Raw genomic sequence first — 19917 nt, forward strand, 5'->3', positions numbered from 1 at the left:
CTGATGGTATCTCCTCTCCACTCCTCTTCTCTCCTCTCCTCTCTTGTCTTTTCTCCAGACGTCTGGAACAGAATGGGATTAAGTCTGTTCCTCCCGGAGCCTTCTCTCCCTACAAGAAACTGCGTAGGATGTAAGTACAGCAGTACACTCACCTCAGGGCTAAATAATACAGATGAGAACAAGAAGTTGAGGGCTGGAAAAAGAAGCGACAATTGGCAGACTTCTCATTCCACTCCTGAGGAGCATGAAGTATTTATTTTGTCTGTGCCTAAAGAACATATTCTTGTTCTCAGACTTGGGGTGGCATGGAAAGCAAGCACTCAGATGCTACATGAGCATAATAACAGCTCTCAGTTTTCATTGCTGTGGCACTGGTATTCCCCTGGCTAGTGCTGTGTCCAGTTTGTGTGTATGTTGTGCCTGCATGGGCAAATTGTAAACTGCGGCTGGGATGATAATGAGGGGACGGAGAGTGTGCTGGAATGAGGGCTGAGGCTTCGCTCTGTCTTTCTGGGAGCGAACAGTGGCGGGCTGGTAGTTGAGACTGAGTGGTTTTTTCACCCATTCAGCCAGCTGTCTGGTCACCCGCCCAGCGCACACCATTCGGCCAAACCCATAACTCCAACACCACCAGGCCTGACCGACATAGCGGCAGGGAGACAGAGGAAACGGAAGGTCAGGGAGTTTTTCTGCCCTTCCTAAAGGATTCCTCTCTGTTTTATCATCCAACTCCAGGGACAGTTTGAGGTTCAAATGAGGTGAATACAGAAAAGTCGACATGCCGAAGCAGCTGCTATCTTGTTGTAGCTCCAGTGAAATCTAAAGGGAAATTAATATTTATCCTTACAAAAATACTTTTTATGTTGAAAAACTTGCCAACTATGTGAACTAAACTAAGTCAGATTTCTATATTAGAGAAAAGGAAAGCCTTAAACTAAACAAGAGTTATATATAAAGTCACTAGTTAAAAGATAAGGAACTTATTATTTGTTTATGCAAAAGTATTTTTTCTCTCACTGTATATGAAAATGATCAAGTAAATGAAGCTCTCATCAAAATGTTAATCTAATCCAACAAGTCCAAATTTAACAAAATAAGTGGGGTTGGGTTTTTTTTCCTTTTTTTTTGTTGTTCTTCAGTAAAAGCAGAGACAAAAACTTTTTTTCACTTATTATTGAGTATGAACCAATAAATTGTGGTTTTCATATGTAATAGTTACAAACAAAATGTAATAACAGTTTCACAAATTTAACAAATAAAAACATGAATAAATGGTTCTCTCTTTTTAACCAAAACTACACTGGCAAACTGCTGTTATTGTAGTGCTCCTAACTCTCATCTCCTGGGAGATTTCTAACAATGTCTTACAGTACAAAACGAAAATAAATGCCTTTTTTTGGATCTATATGTACAAAAACAGTGAACCTTGTGGATTCAGTCAAGCACATCTAGCACATTTAGTTCAGTAATAAAAATGTCTAAGCTTAACCTCCAAAACTGAGCCAGAGACTGTTGTTTTCTAAAGAAACAACATTACTACAACAACATTTTTATTAAATTTGATACAGAAGTTTGTGGTTTTTATAAAACATACACAAACCAGATTTAATGGCAGTGAAAATGTGTCACTCTCTTCCATCTGGTCTTCCAGACAGACATGACCTGCTACTGTTGCTGCTGCTGATTCTGCATTTAGTAACAACAATGCGTGGCTGCATGTCTGTGTTGACCCACAGGTGCCTCTGTTGATTCAGCTGGCTATTTGCCCCTGCTGGCCTAAACGGTCCTATGTCCAACACCCTCAGTACAGAGTGTGTGTAGACAGCACTGATGCATCATGATGAATATGCTGACTCCTCTGGATCAGACTCTTCAGATGCTGATACATACCTTTATATTTAGTGGTAGGTTTCTGGCATATTGTGCATGGAAAATAGTTATATTTGATAATATGGCAGCATTACATAAGTAAAGGTTATGTAAAGGCCTTTGTGTGTGTGTTTACCTATTTGTGTTTTTGTGGTGCGTGCAGATATGTGTGCAATTCCTTTCCTGACCCCGCTTGTCCTCTTCTCCCAGTAAATTCCAACCACACACATTCTCTTTCACCTTGTCCTGGTTTGAATGACCTACAAGTGAACCGCTCCTTAAGACAGCGATGCAGTAACAGCCCTCACACACCGGCGCATACACAAACACACCAGTGTCTGAGTTTACAGACACACACCAGTGCAGATGTTGGCTCCTTCGCCACGTTTTTGTTTCCAGGAAACCTCAGTCCTCTGCAAGAAGACAAATGGGTACTTATTTAACGGTTACCCCCAAATGAGAAAATATCCCTCCTCTTCACCACATGATGATTTTCCTTCAAAGGTATCCAGTCGACTGGAGTTCAGTCCACATACTCCATTAAGTCTCTCTCTCCATTCGTCTTTCTCTCTTTCTGTCCCACTGTTCCTCATTTACTGTTGCATTTACTCACACAGACACACACACACACACACATAAACACATAGATGCATAGGCTTAGTGGTTATCCTGTGGGGAGAGGCCTGTGGATCCTATTAACAACAGCTATGTTCAGAGGCAGTCTACTGTATTTCACTTTGGATTTCGGCCCTGCACCCCATTTTTACTCATACACACACACACCATGATACAACACAGGGCCAGTTAATTGGCCACAAATAACACAAGTAAATGTTTTGATTGGCTATGAGACTCAAGCCCGCTCCATTTCATCAAATCCCTTGAAGGGACACACCATCAGTTACAGGAGAGAGCTGGAACTCATCTTCATCCAGAACACTACATTTGCTTCCTCCTCACTTCACCGATGACAAGCAGGGGCCTTACATTCACCCCACCTCCCTATGAAGGTGACACCCCAGGTGACAGTGGGGTCAAACCTCCCACAGGAAAAGGATTTTGACTTTTTCCCAAAATCTCCCATAACAAATTCTCTGGCCTTCCTCTTCAACACAGAGACCTGAGCAACAACCAGATCTCAGAGATAGCTCCTGATGCCTTCCAGGGCCTGCGTTCCCTCAACTCCCTGTAAGTGGCCCCAGGCTAAGTTTGTGCATGTGTCTGTGCATAAATATCTACTCGGTTGTCGTTTCCCATGTCTAAAGTAAGTCTGTGTTGTGATATCCCAGCGTGCTGTATGGAAATAAGATCACCGACCTGCCCAAGGGAGTGTTTGACGGCCTCTATGCCCTGCAACTACTGTAAGTGGAACACACACACGCACACATACACATACATACATACACACTCTGCTGATACACTGCAAACATATACTGAATACCAGGCACCCTTTACTCCCACTCAGTAAAGGAGTCGTAACCTTCAAATAAACTTTGTACCTGCGCATAGTTTTCTAGATGGAATGCATAATGAATGAATGCATAAAGAAACTCTGACAAGCTGCCTCCTTCTTTATCCTTACTCCCTCCTACATCCACCAATCACCCCCCCCCCAGGTTGCTGAATGCCAATAAGATTCACTGCGTTCGTGCCAATGCCTTCCAGGACCTGCAGAATCTCTCGCTGCTATCGCTCTATGATAACAAGATCCAAACCCTCGCCAAGGGCACCTTCACTTCACTACGAGCAATACAGACCCTGTGAGTCAAACACACATATACACACACAAACATGCTGCTGTACACGCTCTGACACATACTGAGCCGTCACCATAAAACATGAGCCAACACAGGAGTTGTTTACTCGCAGGTCTGTGTAATAACCCAGGAATGGGAATCATGAGGTAGAGAGGAGAGTAAATCTATCATCTTCACAAACACACGGACACACACAGCTTCTGCGGCCAGATCGAGATCAAAAACAGCACGGCAACCACACCCACTCTTTCCACCACTGTTACTCAGACAGAACCAATTCTGTCTAAATGAATGCCTTCTTTTTTCCCTTCCAATAAACAAGTCAAACCACATGCTGTTATCAATACAGACCCCACACTGTGACATCCACCATGTCTGAAACACACTGCATCATGGAAGTTTTCAACATTGTTATCCATATATGCAAACAGAAGACATACAAGACACCTGTTGAAAATGATGGATAGTGCTGCCCCTTGGCTCACACCACACATATAGTTCTGTATGGAGGGCACTGGGTTTAAGGGTCTCAGTCTAAAAGGGGCTTCTTGTTTTGCCTGTATTCTGAAGATGGGGTAAAAATACATGTTGAGCCCTCCCCCAGCCTCTGGTCATTTAACTTAACTACATAATTTGGATGGCAGCACATGCTCTTTAAACTGAGGTAGGGCTGAAGGATGTGGTTAATTGAAAATGCAACAGCAATTTAAAAAGCTATTTTGCAGTGTTTTCATCCATTCAGTTGAAGTTATAATGTTTTAGAGAAGTTTATTACATTTTTTGGTCATTCAGGATTCTGGATTGTAAAATTTAACAAACCCAATTTATGGGCCAAATATTACACATCTCATCTCTATATATAACACAATATAACTCATCAGCAGCACAACTACAGCCTCTGAAATAACCATCACTTACATCTGTATAGTAAATACTTTAGCTTAGCTTAGCTTAGTACAGACAGAAATGGGGAAACTGCTAGCCTGGCTCTGACAGAAAGAGTCGAATTAGCTGTTTTTCCCTGTTTCCAGTCTTAATGCTAGGCTGAGCAGCTGCTGTTAGCTTCATATTTACCACACAGACATAATAGTGTTATGGAGTTGTTCACCTAACAACCACTAACATTTAACATAATAAACTCATATCATTATGATATGATTGAACTTTAAGTCAGTAGCTAATTATATTAAATTATCGCCCAGACCTACACAGAATCACGTTTCCATGGTTTCAAGTGAGTTTGTAGTGAGTGTGTGGTGCTGATGTCAAATATAAACATACGACTTGTAACTTTTCATCTTGACTCTTATCCCATCAGTGTTCATGTGTGCTCTTTTCCCCCCTCTTATTCTTTTATCCGTTTCTTCTTCTGTCCACCTCTCTTATCTTTTCCCCTTTTTTACAATGCACCTCTCCCCCTCCCTCTCTCTTCTCCAGACACCTGGCCCAGAACCCATTTATTTGTGACTGTAATCTGAAGTGGCTGGCAGACTACCTGCGCTCCAACCCCATCGAGACCAGCGGCGCCCGCTGTGCCAGCCCTCGCAGGCTTGCAAACAAACGTATTGGACAGATCAAGAGCAAGAAATTCCGCTGCTCCGGTAGGCCGGTGGCTCAGTGTCACTGTCTCCATATATCTCCCTCTTATTTCTCTCTTGGGTCCTCTATCTCTCAGACAGGCTTTGTTGTTTTTATTCCACTTGTCTCTCACTGCTCTACTCTTACCTTCTCTCTTTCTCTCCGCTGGGAGCGGCTTTTATCTCTGCATTATTCTCTCTACCTCATACCACATTTAAAGAGTGATCATTCCTGGCAAAAGGCTATATTCGGTCTATCATTTGCTGTGTCGGCGCTCCTCAATCAATACCTCCCCAGACAAACTTGGGGCCAAGGAGAGAGGGATCGTTCGCTGTTTCTCCATTTCCCTTCCATATTACCACACTGTGAGTCTGGTTTCACATTCAAACCGCAGTGAGCTGAGATCACCAGCTGAGGCTGGTATAAGGGTTAGAGTTTCTGTACGTGCCCACCATTCCTGTGCCCTCTGCCAATCTCAGGCTCCCTTCCCTCACAGCATCCATCTCCCCTCGCCCGCTCATCACTCTCTGCCTGCCAGGCTCAGGTTTCCCTCACACCCCCTCATCTCCACAGTCCTCTGCACTGCCTGGCCAGGCCCCCACCATCCCCACTCCTCTCCACCCTGTGCCCACTATTGTGTTTATGCACTCTGCTACACTGTCTGGCACTCTGCACTGCTGAGGTTTCACACTTCTTTATAGCCTCATTTGTTTGGCTAGACCTGGTGAAGAAGGGAGTCCATGTGTTTTTCTCTTTCTTTTTTCCCCCTTTTTTTTGTTTTTTTCCCTCTTTCTTTTTTCTTCCTGTCTTACTGTCTCCCTCTTTTCGCTCATGTCACTCTTCCTTAGCAACAGCCAAATATTTACCATGTTTTAACATCGTTACTAGTTTCTCTACATTGCCATATATGCAGAGATAGTCCTATGCTTCTCTGTTTAACTGTCATTTACGTTAAGTCATGTGTTGTCATATATAAGTTCTATATATGACTGTTCTGAAGCATAGCAACACCACAGCTATGCAGACCAGACTAGTCTCACTGACATCCGTCCCTCTTTTTTTCTCCATCACAGCCAAAGAGCAGTACTTCATCCCAGGTGAGTGGCTTGTAAATGTTCACACCTATCATTGCCTACCTCTTTTCTTTAATTATCCACCCACATCCATGTAGCGGCATCATTTTTATGCCTGTGCGCTGACGACAGCTGCAGCCAGAGGCATTATTTTTTGGATTGTCCATCCATGCATCAATGGACAATTGTAGTTTCCATTACTTACTAATTCTTCTACATGTTAAAGGATCATTTCAGTTTATTACAACTTGGGTCATATTTTAGCAATAATATTTTTTTTTTTTACCAAGTTAATTAATAAGAACTGGAAACATGGTGACCTTGCTGCATATAAGTCAGATTGGGCTAGAAACACAAGCATACAGGTGATCATACAAGTTTTAAAAAAAAAGAAAAGAAAAAAGAAAATCATTGACCAAACAGTTTGGTGTTTACATCTATCACAGGTTAGAAACCAACGTATAACCTACTTCAACTTTGATCTACTATACTTGCCATAGTTTTGTGCCTTAAGACCTACATTGTAATAAACTGGAATCATCCTTCAATGCAGATGGTGGTAGGGTGAACCTCAGAGGAAATGGTCTGCACAGAAAAAACAATGGGCATTTCAGGGTAAAATGAGTTGAAATTTGTGCACTGGTGGTAGTGTCACCTTAGGTATTTATGCTAATTAGGCCCATGAGTGACTGAATGTGCATTTCAATGTGATATACGTGTGAGGGCTTCTGTTTCTCCTCAGCTCTGTTTTCCTTACAGTCTCAGCAGATAGACTCAAAAGGAAATGGCTCTTTGCTTTGGCATGAGCACAGACAGTCACTCACCAAGAGGGGGCAGAGAGGGAGGGAGGGAGAGAAGGACAGAGGGGAAGGAAAGTGTGTCCTTTCTATCAGTAAAAGCTAAAGAAAATAAAGCCCACCAGAGGACCCAGATTCCTATCAGCGGATGTTTCCGGACCTCTTAACAAGAGCACTTCCAAGAAAATAACTAGGAGGATCAGTGATGTGTGTCAAACTCAGTCTCTGTGTGTGTGTGTGTTTGTGGTGTGGACCCTTGTGTGATTCATTGTCTACGACTGTGTGCCTGTGTACGTGCGTGTGTATGAATTAATGTGTCTTTGTGTGCTAAGCTGAGATAAAGCTCTTCTCTGGCTTAGAGAACAAATGGGAGTACTATGTAAGCAGAAGAAAGATCAAAGCCAAATGTGATTAATGAGAATTTCACCCTCCCTGAATGATAACAATAAAAGCCTTCGCAATACACACGTACATGCACTGAACGCACACAATCACCAACAGCACGGGAATTCCATAATACACTGATAATGAGGAACCAAACTGCAGGGAATTATGAGAACTTCTACAACTCCAGCGATGAGTCATTTTGCGCCTCAGAGAGGGAAAAACCTCATCCCTCGCCTCTGTGTTTTCTCCAGTTTCATTTAAATCTGCTGACAGTAAAAGTGTCGCCACCATGCACTTGTGACGATGACGATGACTCAGGCCCATGAATCTCCCCCGGCTCCCCTACATCCTCAAGATCAAAGTGCTGTGCTGTACTTTCATTGCTTCCTCTGTAGCAGGAAATGCCTTGTCCTGTTGTCTGGCGTAGCGAAGGACAATTCCTTAATGACCCACATTACTGTGTCTTTCTGCACGCTCCACTGAGCCACTCTGAGAGGTGGCACAGTTTCAGAAAAAGTCTTTGCGCAGGCAGCCAGAGGAAGTCTTTCTGTAAATGTAATTCCTTTCACTGTCCAACCATATTCTAATAAAGTCAACCATGAGGGTTTGGGGTTAGGTTATGGTTTCATATGCCGTTCTATTTATTTGGACAGATTTTTGATACTCTAAACCTTAGGATTTTGTCGTGGTTGTCTGAGGTTTTCCTGCTCATGAATGTGGTCTGGGTGCCCCACGGTGTCCCACTGACGTCATCTCCAAACCTCAGTCAGAGAGGTGCACCAATGTGAACATACAAAAAGGGAATGGGACACAAAATGATATCCTAACAGAAAATTCAGGGCTGTTCCCTCTAAATGGAACATATGCACACACATAAGCTCTACACGCACACACACACATATATATACACACACAGACACTGTAACACACTCACAGACACACACACACACACACACTGTTCTAAGTGGCTCCCTGTGCTGTTTCATTATTGAGCAGCCATGATGTAACTGGCAGCACGCTTTTTGGCACGTAACGTCTATTCATAGACAGAGGAGGTGCAGGAAAACGCCCCACACTCCCCCTTGCTGCCTCATTCTTGCTCTTCCTCTGTCAGGACAGACGTCTCTCTGCACCTCCACCACTCACCTCCCATTTCTCTTTCATCTGTCTCTTTTACCTGCTTTCTCCCTTATCACCCCTGCATGCATTTATGTCCTTCGTGCCCTCCTTTTTCCGTTTCCCTCCCTCTCCTCCCCTTTGACTCCACCTGTCTACACACTCTTCCTGCGCATCATTTCAGCTGCCTCTCTCCCACCACCCTCTATCTCTTGGGTGCTCTGCTTCACTGAAGCTGGCTGTCCAAATCCTCTTTGGCATTCCTATCTCAATCTCCACTGCTACCGTTCTTTTCACCCCACTGCTCCCACTCTATTACCTCTCTCAAATAACTCCCCCACTCCTCCCCCACCCTTCTCATGGACCTCACCCATTTATCTCTCTCTTATGAATGGGAGGAGAGCTGCAGGATGTTCCTAAGGGTGCCTAAGGTTAACGATTAGTTAAGGAAGCTGCTTCTCAGGTCACAACAGGACAAACTACTGACATACAGCTGTGGTGGGAGTAGATGCGTGACTAAGAACATCACGGGAAAGCGAGGCGTGTGTGTTGGTATAGGGACGAGGCTGATGTCATTTTGTGTTATAAGAATATATGTGTTGGCTTTTTTTCGTGTTCAGGTACAGAGGACACTCGTCTGAATAATGCCTGTAACAGTGACCCAGTGTGTCCTCCCAAGTGCCGCTGTGAGTCGAACGTAGTGGACTGCTCCAACCTGAAACTCACCAAGATCCCTGAGCACATCCCTGCATCCACCACTGAACTGTAAGGAATCAGGGAAAATTGTAGCCTGCTATCAAGAAGTGATAAAGTAAGAGATGGAAGAATTTGGTTCAACATTTTCTACTTTTTCTCTTCAGCCGCCTTAACAACAATGAGATCACCACTCTGGAGGCAACTGGAGTTTTTAAGAACCTCTCCCAGCTGAAGAAAATGTAAATCAAACAGTCATCTTACTTTTTAACTTGGCCTTTCAACTGTCATTCTCTAAAAAGTTCACATTTAGAGAATCTGACATGCTTTTCTTTCCCACAGTAACCTCAGCAACAACAAGATCACAGAGATCGAGGATGGGGCATTTGAAGGTGCATCATCTGTCAATGAGCTTCACCTCACAGCCAATCAGATAGACTCGGTACGAAGCGGGATGTTCCGTGGCCTTGAGGGACTGCGTATGCTGTGAGTCATGCACAAACACATAGAATCACACACTCAAGCATGTTGATGTCCCTAAATGCAAGAGTCATATTTCTGAGTTTTAGGACTTTAGAGTTTAGATTTTATTTTTTTCCTCTTCAGGATGCTGAGGAACAACAAGATCAGCTGCGTCCACAATGACAGTTTCACAGGGCTGCACAACGTCCGCCTGCTGTCTCTGTACGACAACCAGCTGACCACAATCACTCCTGGAGCCTTTGACACTCTGCAGACCCTCTCCACCCTGTGAGACCCTGGCATACATGCATGCTCAACTTCAATTATGCATTTCAATTTTCAGTGATCTTACAATCTATTGCTTACTCCCAGAAACCTCTTGGCCAACTCCTTCAACTGTGACTGTCGGCTGGCGTGGCTCGGTGATTGGCTGAGGAGCAGGAAGATTGTAACGGGCAACCCTCGCTGCCAGCGCCCCGCCTTCCTGAAGGAGATCCCTCTACAGGATGTGGCACTACCTGACTTCCGCTGCGAGGAGGGTAAGTGCTTTCAAGACACACAACTGCTTATCAGGATTTGAGTCCACTTCTCCCTCTGTATGTCTGAATTTAGACTGTGTCTGAATTTTTGTTGCAGCCTCTCCACTTTAAATGAAGTAATCTGTCTCTTTGAAAGGAGATAAAAACCTTCAGTATAGTGGATGACCTCCACTATGTGGGAAACTAAGCTGTCTGGGTTTGACTGATGAAGATTTTCACATTGCACCCTGCTCCACCATAGGTTATGAACAAGAGCTGCTTAAAGTGTCTGAGATCATCTTAAATAATGACCGCTATTGTGCGACTCTTTTGTTTACTGAATAGATTGCTACTCAGCAGTTCCTAAGCTTCTGGTCGATGCTGGCCTGAGTGGAGCTATTGAGCTGTTTGCCTTATTGACCAGTCAGCCTATTTGCACCTGAATGAATGTTAGACTTGTCTTCAGGCCTCAGGCAGCTTCCATTCTTTGCTCTTGCTGGTCGATATTACATTAGTGAGGCTTCTCTCTCTCTCTGTCCTGTTTTACTTTTCACATTTTTCATTTCCTCTTTTTTCATTGTCTCAATGCCATCAGCTTGAAAGATTGTGCTGTTTTTGCACTGTCTGGCCCTTACTGGTTTGTTCTATCTTTCTCTATTTTTTTTTTTTTTTTTTTGCCAGGGGCAACAGCTCCTCTTTCAGTTGTTCTCTGTGTCTTTCCTGCCCTCCTGGTCATTCCTCTGTCCTCCTCCTTTCTGGTGTCTGACTCCACTCTTTCTTCTCCTTTTTTTCCCAGGCCAAGAGGAGTCAAGCTGTGTGCCCAGACCTCAGTGTCCCAGTGAATGTACTTGCCTGGAGACTGTGGTGCGCTGCAGTAACAAGCACCTCCACACACTGCCCAAAGGCATCCCCAGAAATGTGACTGAACTGTGAGTTCCCTGGCATTAATTATGCTAATAGCATTTATATCTCATCACTTCTGAGTTCCAGGTATTATTGTGCCTTTGTTTGGCTTTGATGGAGGCAGGTCTGGGAGGGAAACCAGGAAACCAAATGAGACAGTGAGAGGGTAGAGACGAGCTTAGGAGGTATGAAAGAGATAAGAGTTGGTGAAAACAGCAGAGGCAAAGAAAACAGATCTCATCATTTGGAGAAGAGGAAAGGAGTCAATAAACTCTGCAGTTATTCTCTCAGACATTCTTCTTCTGTGTTCCCTTCAGCCCTCAGGGCTAGCACTGATGTCACTCTCACACTCAGAGCCAAGGATGTGTGTGTGTGTGTGTGTGTGTGTGTGTGTGTGTGTGTGTGTGTGTGTGTGTGTGTGTGTGTGTGTGCATATTTGTGTGAGGGCCAAAAGCCTGTCCACAGGAGTATAGGGGAGCAAGAGGACATTTTAATGAGCAGTTTTCAATGGAAAGGGGAGGGAATGGAATAGGTCTAGAACTTTCCAATACTGCTTCAAGTGGTTCACACAAACTCACACACACATACACACAAACACAAATGCACACACACGCTGTGCAAGCCTTAAGGCCTGTCATTGTCCCAGCAGGTGTGACCAGGTGTGCCCCTCTGTTCTGGGCTTTCATCTCATCATCTGGAGAGTTTGCTACTCCATCATTATCCAAAGTGTCCTCTACACCGTCATTACCTATGATTACCTCTGAACCCAAAGGCCTTCCTAACTAACCAGCAACCCCACTCCCCCCTCCCTGCCCTCCCCGCCCTGAGCACAGTCAACAACAATGGCAGGAGAAAGCCCCTGTAGCTTCGTTCAGGGGGTGCAGGCCCTAAATCAAGTCATTTATCAAGGTGACAGCCCCCTGGTTGGTAGTCAGCAGGGTGGTTGCAGCCCTGCAGGCATGATGTCACATACGTCAGTGTGTTAACACACAGACATGAATGCACCTACAAGTGTTTGTATCTCAGCCACTTAAAAAAGTGGGGTGCTGGGTCACATTTAGGAATTGCTGCAGAACAGGAAATAAAGAGAAATGTCACTGAATATAATAAGTTTTCCATCTTTGCCCAATTAATCAGTCCCAGCAGAAGTGATATATAACCCAGGATGTGTCTGGAATAGAAATGTTTATATAGCATGCTTACTAACTACCTGGCTCATATGCTTGAGACATAATATTGTGTCATAAAAACGAAAAAGGTAATTGAAAGACAAAACATTCTGCTGTTTGGTGTAACATGAGATTAAATTGGCTCCAACAGCATGGGAAAATGTGTAAGTGTCTCCAGGTCTTCACCTAAACAGTTCACAAAGTAAAACGATTCTGCTGGCAAAAAGCAGATACACCAGCTAAAACCTAATTAATATAATATCCTCAGTTCCTATAACCTCAGTTACAGTAATTCAGTACTTCCTTGGGAGATTTTGGCAACCCATCATTAAATACCTTTCAGCTTGAAATGAGAAGACGATCCACAGCTTGTACCTACGTATCATTTCATACAATACAAATGTGACAGAACGTACAAGTTATCTAGACTTTTTGTCTCTTCTCCGTTTTTTTTAACCTGGCCTGTATAGCACAGAACTGCTCAGTAAGTACATCTGATCAAATAATTAATTACTCCCTGCAGCGCCTTCATATTAAAAGTCATAATATGAACCTGAATAAATTTACACCGTGTGCACCTGGTTTCTAGTGACTGCAGGTGCAAAATATTGTCAAAAAACTGCTGTAAAACATTCAATTTTCTCAAAGACAAATATGACAACAGTGGTTTGGAAAGTAAACTACACTACTGCAATGAAAAGTTTATCATATTTAAAATGTATGAATTTATGGACACCACAGTGGTTGGATTTAATATTGAATGGTAAATACATTTTAAAAAATGTCAAAATAAAAAAATCTTTTCATAATATCCAATAATATTTTTACGGTTATATAACATTGTGAAAATACAGTATTTGAAGACATTCAGGGTGCTGCTTCTTCTGCTGTCTCATTACTGAACTGTGTGTATGTCTTTGTTCAGATATCTGGATGGAAACCAATTCAGTGTTGTCCCGAAGGAACTGTCAGCCTTCAAATACCTACAGTTGGTGTAAGTTTTTATCTGTCTGTCTTCTCTGTCTCACTGTGCAGACCAGTACAGTGAACTTTTGCTTTTTTAATTTTCTTTTCAGAGACCTGAGCAACAACAAGATCAACTCTCTGACCAACTCATCCTTCGCTAACATGAGCCAGCTCACCACTTTGTAAGTCCCCACCAGTCTTGGCCCCTCAGACCAAAGAGCTAGTGTTTCTTTCTCATGCAGACAGTAGAATGGAAACAGCTGAATTTTACATACATACATATGTAATTATTTTTACATTGCAGAATCCTGAGCTACAACTCCCTGCGTTGTATCCCCAAAATGGCCTTCAGTGGACTACATTCTCTCAGACTGCTGTGAGTTTATTTTTGTATTTTGAATTTTGAATTCAGGCATATATACATACTTTGTGTGTGTGTGTGTGTGTGTGTGTGTGTGTGTGTGTGTGTGTGTGTGTGCATGTTCATCCATCTTGGTGTGTCAGTCTCGAGTTGGGTCTTAAAATCCTATTTTTAATCCATAATGTATCTAGCCAGTGGTAAGAGAGAGTTTCTCTTTTTTCTCATGCAAATCAAATGTTTTTTGTTGTCACATAATTTCAAGACAAAGCTCAAAACAGCAACTTCATTGGGAACAATTGAAGTTATTTTGAAAGAACAGTTCTAAAACAAGATAGGACTCACTTTGAGACTAAATGAGTTATTAAGGAGGATATTTTTGCAGCTTGCACTGACTACAGAGACAGTGCAGCAGATCCTGAGAATCTTTGATTGACTCCAGAGGACTGAAACACAGTCTAAACCGTTATGACAGCTTATGAATTCACTCTCACTCTCTTGCTCTTTCACAAACACACACACTATCTCTCTCTCACACATACACACAACCTCCAACCTATTTTCTCTGTTTAAATGGCAGCCATGGGGGCAGCAGCAGTGTTGTTCCAGCTCCTACTGTACTCCTGCCCACACCTCGTCTTCAGACATCTGCACAGTCTGCCTGTTCACCTCTAAACTCCCCGAGCTCATCACTGCCTCGCCATCAGAGCCAAACATGCGCCCCCACAACCCACTGTACAAAATCACTCTGACACTGATTACCGGAGAAAGTTTGCCCCCACTAACCGTAATGGTTTTGACTCTGCCTCCGGGTTTTTATGAAGTTATGAAGTCTTTGATTGTGCACTCTCGGTGACCATGGGCTCCCTGTGGATGAATTGGTCTGCTAAATAACTGAGATGTATAATGTAAATGCGTTTGACAGATAGATGATGAAACCAAACCAATCTTTGGACCTGCATCCAAAGATACAGCAGCTGAATGCCTGACACTTTAACTCAAACGTACAGTTTAGTTCTGCGAGGGAAAAACAGAGACCAGGCCCAGCAACACTCCTTATGAGATTATATATGCATCTGTGTGTGTATATGTGTGCGTACATTGGTGCCTGTATGCATAGCCTGCATGTTTGTCATCTTCTGGCTTGGTGCCGGTTAGTATGTGTGTGGGAGTAGACTTATCGGCCTTGCATGTGTGCTCCTAGCAGGCACACTTTTTACTACTGACAACAAAGCTTCAACAAAGCCTCTTTTTACGGCGGGATTCGACTAAAGGCCTCGATCATTATGAGACACAAAGTGTAAGAGCCTTTTTAGCGTGGAATGAGAGCGAAGCTCGGTCATCATTAGCTGATGCCGCCTCACTAGACCGGGTGCATTGCTTTGATCTCTAATGAAGCTGCGTCCATTATTTCTGCTCTTACTCACTCACGCCACCTTTTACTTTTAAAATATTCCCTGTGCAAGTGTGCAAGACGCCATGTGAGGCCCTCCCCCAACACCACACACACACACACACACCATTCAGGCTGCAAATTATACACAAGCTCATTCACACAGGCTGTCTGGACTACCTTATTGTCTCAATCAGACAGGAGTCCAAATGAAGCAGAAAACTTTGATGTCTTTACGGCTGGTGTGATCAATCATAAGTCGCCTATTAAATGTCAATTGGTGCCATGGCTTTTTACATTTTTTTTCTTATTAAGTGAGGCTATGGGGAGGCAACAAACCTGAAGCGACAATGAGCTCCATTTAATAGTTTCAACTTAAGACTCCACACTGGGTTCAAAGTTCAAAGTTGGAAGCTTCATAGAAACCACAGTGAGATGCCAAAGCCGGCTATGAACAGCAAACACTTGTGCGCGCTCACACACACAGAGGTGCCAAAGCCTTTATAAAGCTGCACCTTTGGATTTACAGAGCAGTAAAGAGGAGAGGAATCATTAACGCTCAAGGCTTCAAACAGGCCAGGGGTCTGAGCCTGGCATGGATGTGGTGTGGTTTGGTATAAGCGTACGTGCGTGTGTGTGTGTGATAGTTGTGGTTTGAGCTGCAGATTAATAAGCTGCTAATTGGCCTGCTGGGTATTAAGTGTGAGGTGAGTGAGCGGAGACAGCGCTAGGGTGTGGCCCGCCAGGGTTTGGGTGGGAAGCTCTGAGAAAAGAAAGTGATATGAAATAGCATGATAAAGAAAAAGATGAGGAAAGAAAGCAGAGCCTGCGACAAATGAAATCAAAACTGACATTCGAAGGCTGCTGTTGGACACAGTGCTGCGAGAAAATGCCAGTATAACATGATCCTCAACAACAACAGCCAAGAAGGCTCACAGAATCTCAAAACATTATTAAGTAGTTGCAGGTGAACAGGTCTATGTGAAAACTGTGAACAAGTTCAGTCGGACAGCCTGTGTACGCCATACATATTTTCAGTTATAAACCAATATTTTGCCTGTCCAGAAACATCAAATGCAATTCCCACTCTGAGACTTGTGCCAGGCTAAAGATAAGTTGACACAGAAAAGATGCAGTGATGTAATGATATACAGCTGTAGAAAAGAAAAGTAAAAAGTCATAGAGAGACGGACAGAGAGAAGGTTAGGAGGAGAGTGGATCAGGTTTCTTCCTGGAGACTCCCTGGCTCCTTTCTCCCATGAGATCTCTGCCGGGCTGGCACACTGCTGCTGGCTTCATGCCCTCAGTATTCTAACTGTTCTCTGACTACCACAATGCAGCTACTCACTCTAAACTAATGAGCATTCTCCCCTGTACACTGGCCAATTAACTTGTTGTCTCTGATGGTTACATTGTATATTTTCCCTTTCATACTTGAGCATGGCTGTATATCCTTAACACTGACCAGCTTCGCTCTTTGTATCTTCCACAGCTTAGTGGTAATTCACAGATCAAATAACAAAGGAAGTAGGGTTTCAAAGTCTGTTTATACATCATCCAGCCATAAAGAGCAGATGTGTCATGTATTGGTTATGTGGACTGAGCTGTGCTAACATTAGCATGTGGTCAGCTGAGGGTTGGAGGTGGTAATGACCTGGTGGATTACAGCAGCCATCATTCATCTAGCCATTAAGCCATGTGAGCTTGTCACCTTAGACAGTAGGCAGGGAACAGCAAGGGAAATAACAGTGCACTATATACAAAATAATGTTCATGCACAGAAACATTGATATGCATTCATGTGTAAGCATGTAAATTTACCTGCTGATCTGCACACACACAAAATTACTAATGTTTTTCACTGTCCTCCATGTGGTGCAACCCACCCCCTCCTCCTCTGTACCCTCGCTGCCCCTGCCAGCCAGACATACATAGAAACTTGACACCGGTCTTTTCCAGACTTACAGAGCCTCACATCTTTGCCAGCTGCACATGGTTCAACCAGAAATACAAACCACCTACCACCCATTTAGAATGCCAACACAACACTGAGATATTCCCCAACATTCTCCCTGTTATTTCTGGTTTTAGTTGTCCAAAAACAAAGTCTAGCACGCTGGACTGCAACTACCATTCATTTTCATGATTGATTAACATGCCAGTTATTTTTTGATTCATTGTTTAGTTTGTAGAATGTTGGAGAAACGAAAAATGCTGATTGGCTTCCCAAGATAACATTTTCAAATTCTTCATTTTGTGTGGCCAACAGTTCAAAACCCAAAGTTATTCAATACTCTGCCTAAGGAAAAGAGAAAATCCCTATCCATGAGAATCTGGAATGAGCAAATGTTTGGCCTTTTTTGCTTTAAATGTGACTCAGTTTATTAATTGGTTTTCAAAATGGTTGCCATTTAATTTTATGTCAGTTGACTAACCATTGGAAGTTTACTCTTGTGATGAAATATGTTCATGGCCATAAATTTTCACTTTTTTGTCATCTTATTCCTTCATCACTCCTAAGGTCTCTACATGGTAACGAAATCTCAGAGCTTCCTGATGGCATCTTCAACGATGTGGCCTCACTCTCCCACTTGTAAGTAGTGACACACACACACAGACACACACAACTGTATGCCCCAGCAGTAGCCCATGTGATACCATCTCCACTTTGAGTTTGTCAAGTCTACACAAATGTACACACATGCACAATTTCAGGCACAGAGGGGGTCTGGTCAGACACCCGGAGAGTGTGGCTCACAGTGGCCTGTCTGTAGTCCTCTTTGGTGGGCTCCACATGAGCCGAGCCCTCCCTTAATCAGCCACAGTCCTGTGGTTAAAGCAACACACAGACCCTTCTACTGTCTCATCTCCCCGTGACATCTCCGAAACACACATGTACTTCCACTAATGCACACGCACACACAGATTCTATGGTCTGTGGACTTTAGTGTTTGTTTTGGTTTGTTTATTTATGTCTGTAATTTTGTGTGTGTTCATCGGGTGCATGGTGTGTAGCTGTTGTGTGGTTGCACATGTGCTTGTGGACGTGTGTAAAACTACACATAAGTGTCTTTGCTGTGTGCCCTCTGCCATCCAGCCTAGATATTCACATCATCCCCTGACAGCCACTAATCAATAGACCTATCAGTGTCAGAGCTGGACAGGAAGAAGCGAAGAGAGAGAGAACTAAACAAAGACATTTTATAGGGAGCGAGACAGGAGTCAAGGCTGCATGAAAACAGGGTGAACGAAAGGATGGAGGGAGGGGAAGACATTGATCCACAGTCACAGTCAAGTGGCTTTCATGTTAGCAGATGTCAGGTGTCAGCTATTGGCCTGGGCTGAAAGATGAGCCTGTGTTCCACCGTAATGGAACGGCATCGATTCAGGAGTGTTTGTGCATCCAGCAGGACAGAGCGGCATTGATTCACGACCACCATGACAGAAGTGGTTAAGAGTGCCTTCTGTTCACACCTTTGCCTATAATTGAGAAGCCCTCCTCCAGATGATGAATGGCACAAAGTGGCATTGAGCATTAAACTTTTAAATCTATTCTATTCTTAGAGAAGCAGTGTTTTAGTTGTACTGTATACCAAGTTGAGTTTGTCATGGTTTGTTTTACATTAGAGTGTAGAGACACCTGCTGGAGAATGGGTGTACTGCAGTGACATAACCAGAATTTGTTAGTGGACTGTTAAAGTATAAAACAGCTGCCCTATGTAACCAAGTAATAATAATGAGATTATCATTTTCTCTGCTCGATCAGAGCAATTGGTGCCAACCCCTTGTACTGTGACTGTCGTCTGCGCTGGTTATCTGACTGGGTGAAGACAGGCTACAAAGAGCCTGGCATCGCCCGCTGTGCTGGCCCACAGGGCATGGAGGGCAAACTGCTGCTGACCACACCTGCAAAGAAGTTTGAATGCACAGGTTAGTTATAATGTTGGACATAGAAATATAACAAAAGTAGCACTAGTATCAATGTACAACTGATTCTTATTGCTGCCGAATTTCCTTAGGAGATGTGGACACTGCGGTGCTGGCCAAGTGTAACCCCTGTCTGTCCAGTCCCTGTCTGAACCAAGGCATCTGTCACAGCGACCTGGTGGAGATCTACAGGTGCAGCTGTCCGCCAGGGTTCAAGGTCAGAGCTATATATTGCTACCACCTATATGTGAATTATTCTTCAATGTATTGCAGGTCTCGAAGGGTGCCTAATTTATTGCAAACAATCAACATTATCCCTGTTCTCTGTCTTAGGGCAAGAACTGTGAGACAGCTTTGAATGCCTGTGTGAGCAACCCATGTGCCAACGGAGGAACCTGCCAAGTGAATGAGGATCAGGAGGGAGAATACAGGTGAGGAGGAGTGCAACAAAGGAATGAAATCTTATTGTGTCTCCTGAAGAACCTGACATGATGATGTAATGAGCATGTATGTTTTCACAGTTGCGCGTGTCCACTGGGCTTTGAGGGCCCAACTTGCCAAACAAACATTGACGACTGCGAAGACAACGACTGTGAGAATGGAGCAACCTGCATTGATGGGGTCAACAACTACACTTGCTTTTGTCCCCCCTATTACACAGGTTAGTACAACTCAAAAGAAGACACAAAATATTCTGCGTTCTTGCCTTGTGTGGTATAATGTGTGGTTAATACTGTTTTTTTTTACTTGTGTTTGTGTAGGGGAGATGTGTGAAGAAATGGAGGATGTGTGTGCCCCAGGACGGAGCCCCTGCCAACATCAGTCTACCTGCCTCATCACCTCCACTGGACCCAAGTAAGAATTTGCTGCCAGTGCAGCCAGATATAGTGAAAAATGATGATGATGTACTGTATATTGAAAAATAGATGATATATGCAAACTTAGAGGTAG

At 43.6% G+C, this 19917-nt stretch overlaps 1 protein-coding gene across 4 annotated transcripts in view; it reads left to right on the forward strand.

The window, feature by feature from the left end:
• slit1a (slit homolog 1a (Drosophila)) overlaps window positions 1-19917 on the forward strand; it is an 86290-nt gene that overhangs the window by 59971 nt on the left and 6402 nt on the right. For 2 of the 4 annotated variants that reach the window (XM_018684262.2, XM_018684264.2), the window contains exons 10-30: window positions 59-130; window positions 2986-3057; window positions 3159-3230; window positions 3486-3629; window positions 5064-5227; window positions 6278-6301; window positions 9198-9342; window positions 9438-9512; window positions 9613-9756; window positions 9877-10020; window positions 10105-10271; window positions 11047-11179; window positions 13248-13316; window positions 13399-13470; window positions 13593-13664; window positions 17561-17632; window positions 18806-18969; window positions 19059-19183; window positions 19300-19397; window positions 19488-19627; window positions 19728-19821. In XM_018684262.2, the coding sequence (XP_018539778.1) occupies window positions 59-130; window positions 2986-3057; window positions 3159-3230; window positions 3486-3629; window positions 5064-5227; window positions 6278-6301; window positions 9198-9342; window positions 9438-9512; window positions 9613-9756; window positions 9877-10020; window positions 10105-10271; window positions 11047-11179; window positions 13248-13316; window positions 13399-13470; window positions 13593-13664; window positions 17561-17632; window positions 18806-18969; window positions 19059-19183; window positions 19300-19397; window positions 19488-19627; window positions 19728-19821 (2262 nt within the window). The remainder of the gene's footprint in view (window positions 1-58; window positions 131-2985; window positions 3058-3158; window positions 3231-3485; window positions 3630-5063; window positions 5228-6277; window positions 6302-9197; window positions 9343-9437; window positions 9513-9612; window positions 9757-9876; window positions 10021-10104; window positions 10272-11046; window positions 11180-13247; window positions 13317-13398; window positions 13471-13592; window positions 13665-17560; window positions 17633-18805; window positions 18970-19058; window positions 19184-19299; window positions 19398-19487; window positions 19628-19727; window positions 19822-19917) is intronic. The other 2 variants (XM_018684263.2, XM_018684265.2) reach the window with 1 other exon arrangement.

The sequence above is a fragment of the Lates calcarifer genome, linkage group LG16_LG22 (assembly GCF_001640805.2).
Source record: "Lates calcarifer isolate ASB-BC8 linkage group LG16_LG22, TLL_Latcal_v3, whole genome shotgun sequence".
Classification (NCBI taxonomy): domain Eukaryota; kingdom Metazoa; phylum Chordata; class Actinopteri; family Centropomidae; genus Lates; species Lates calcarifer.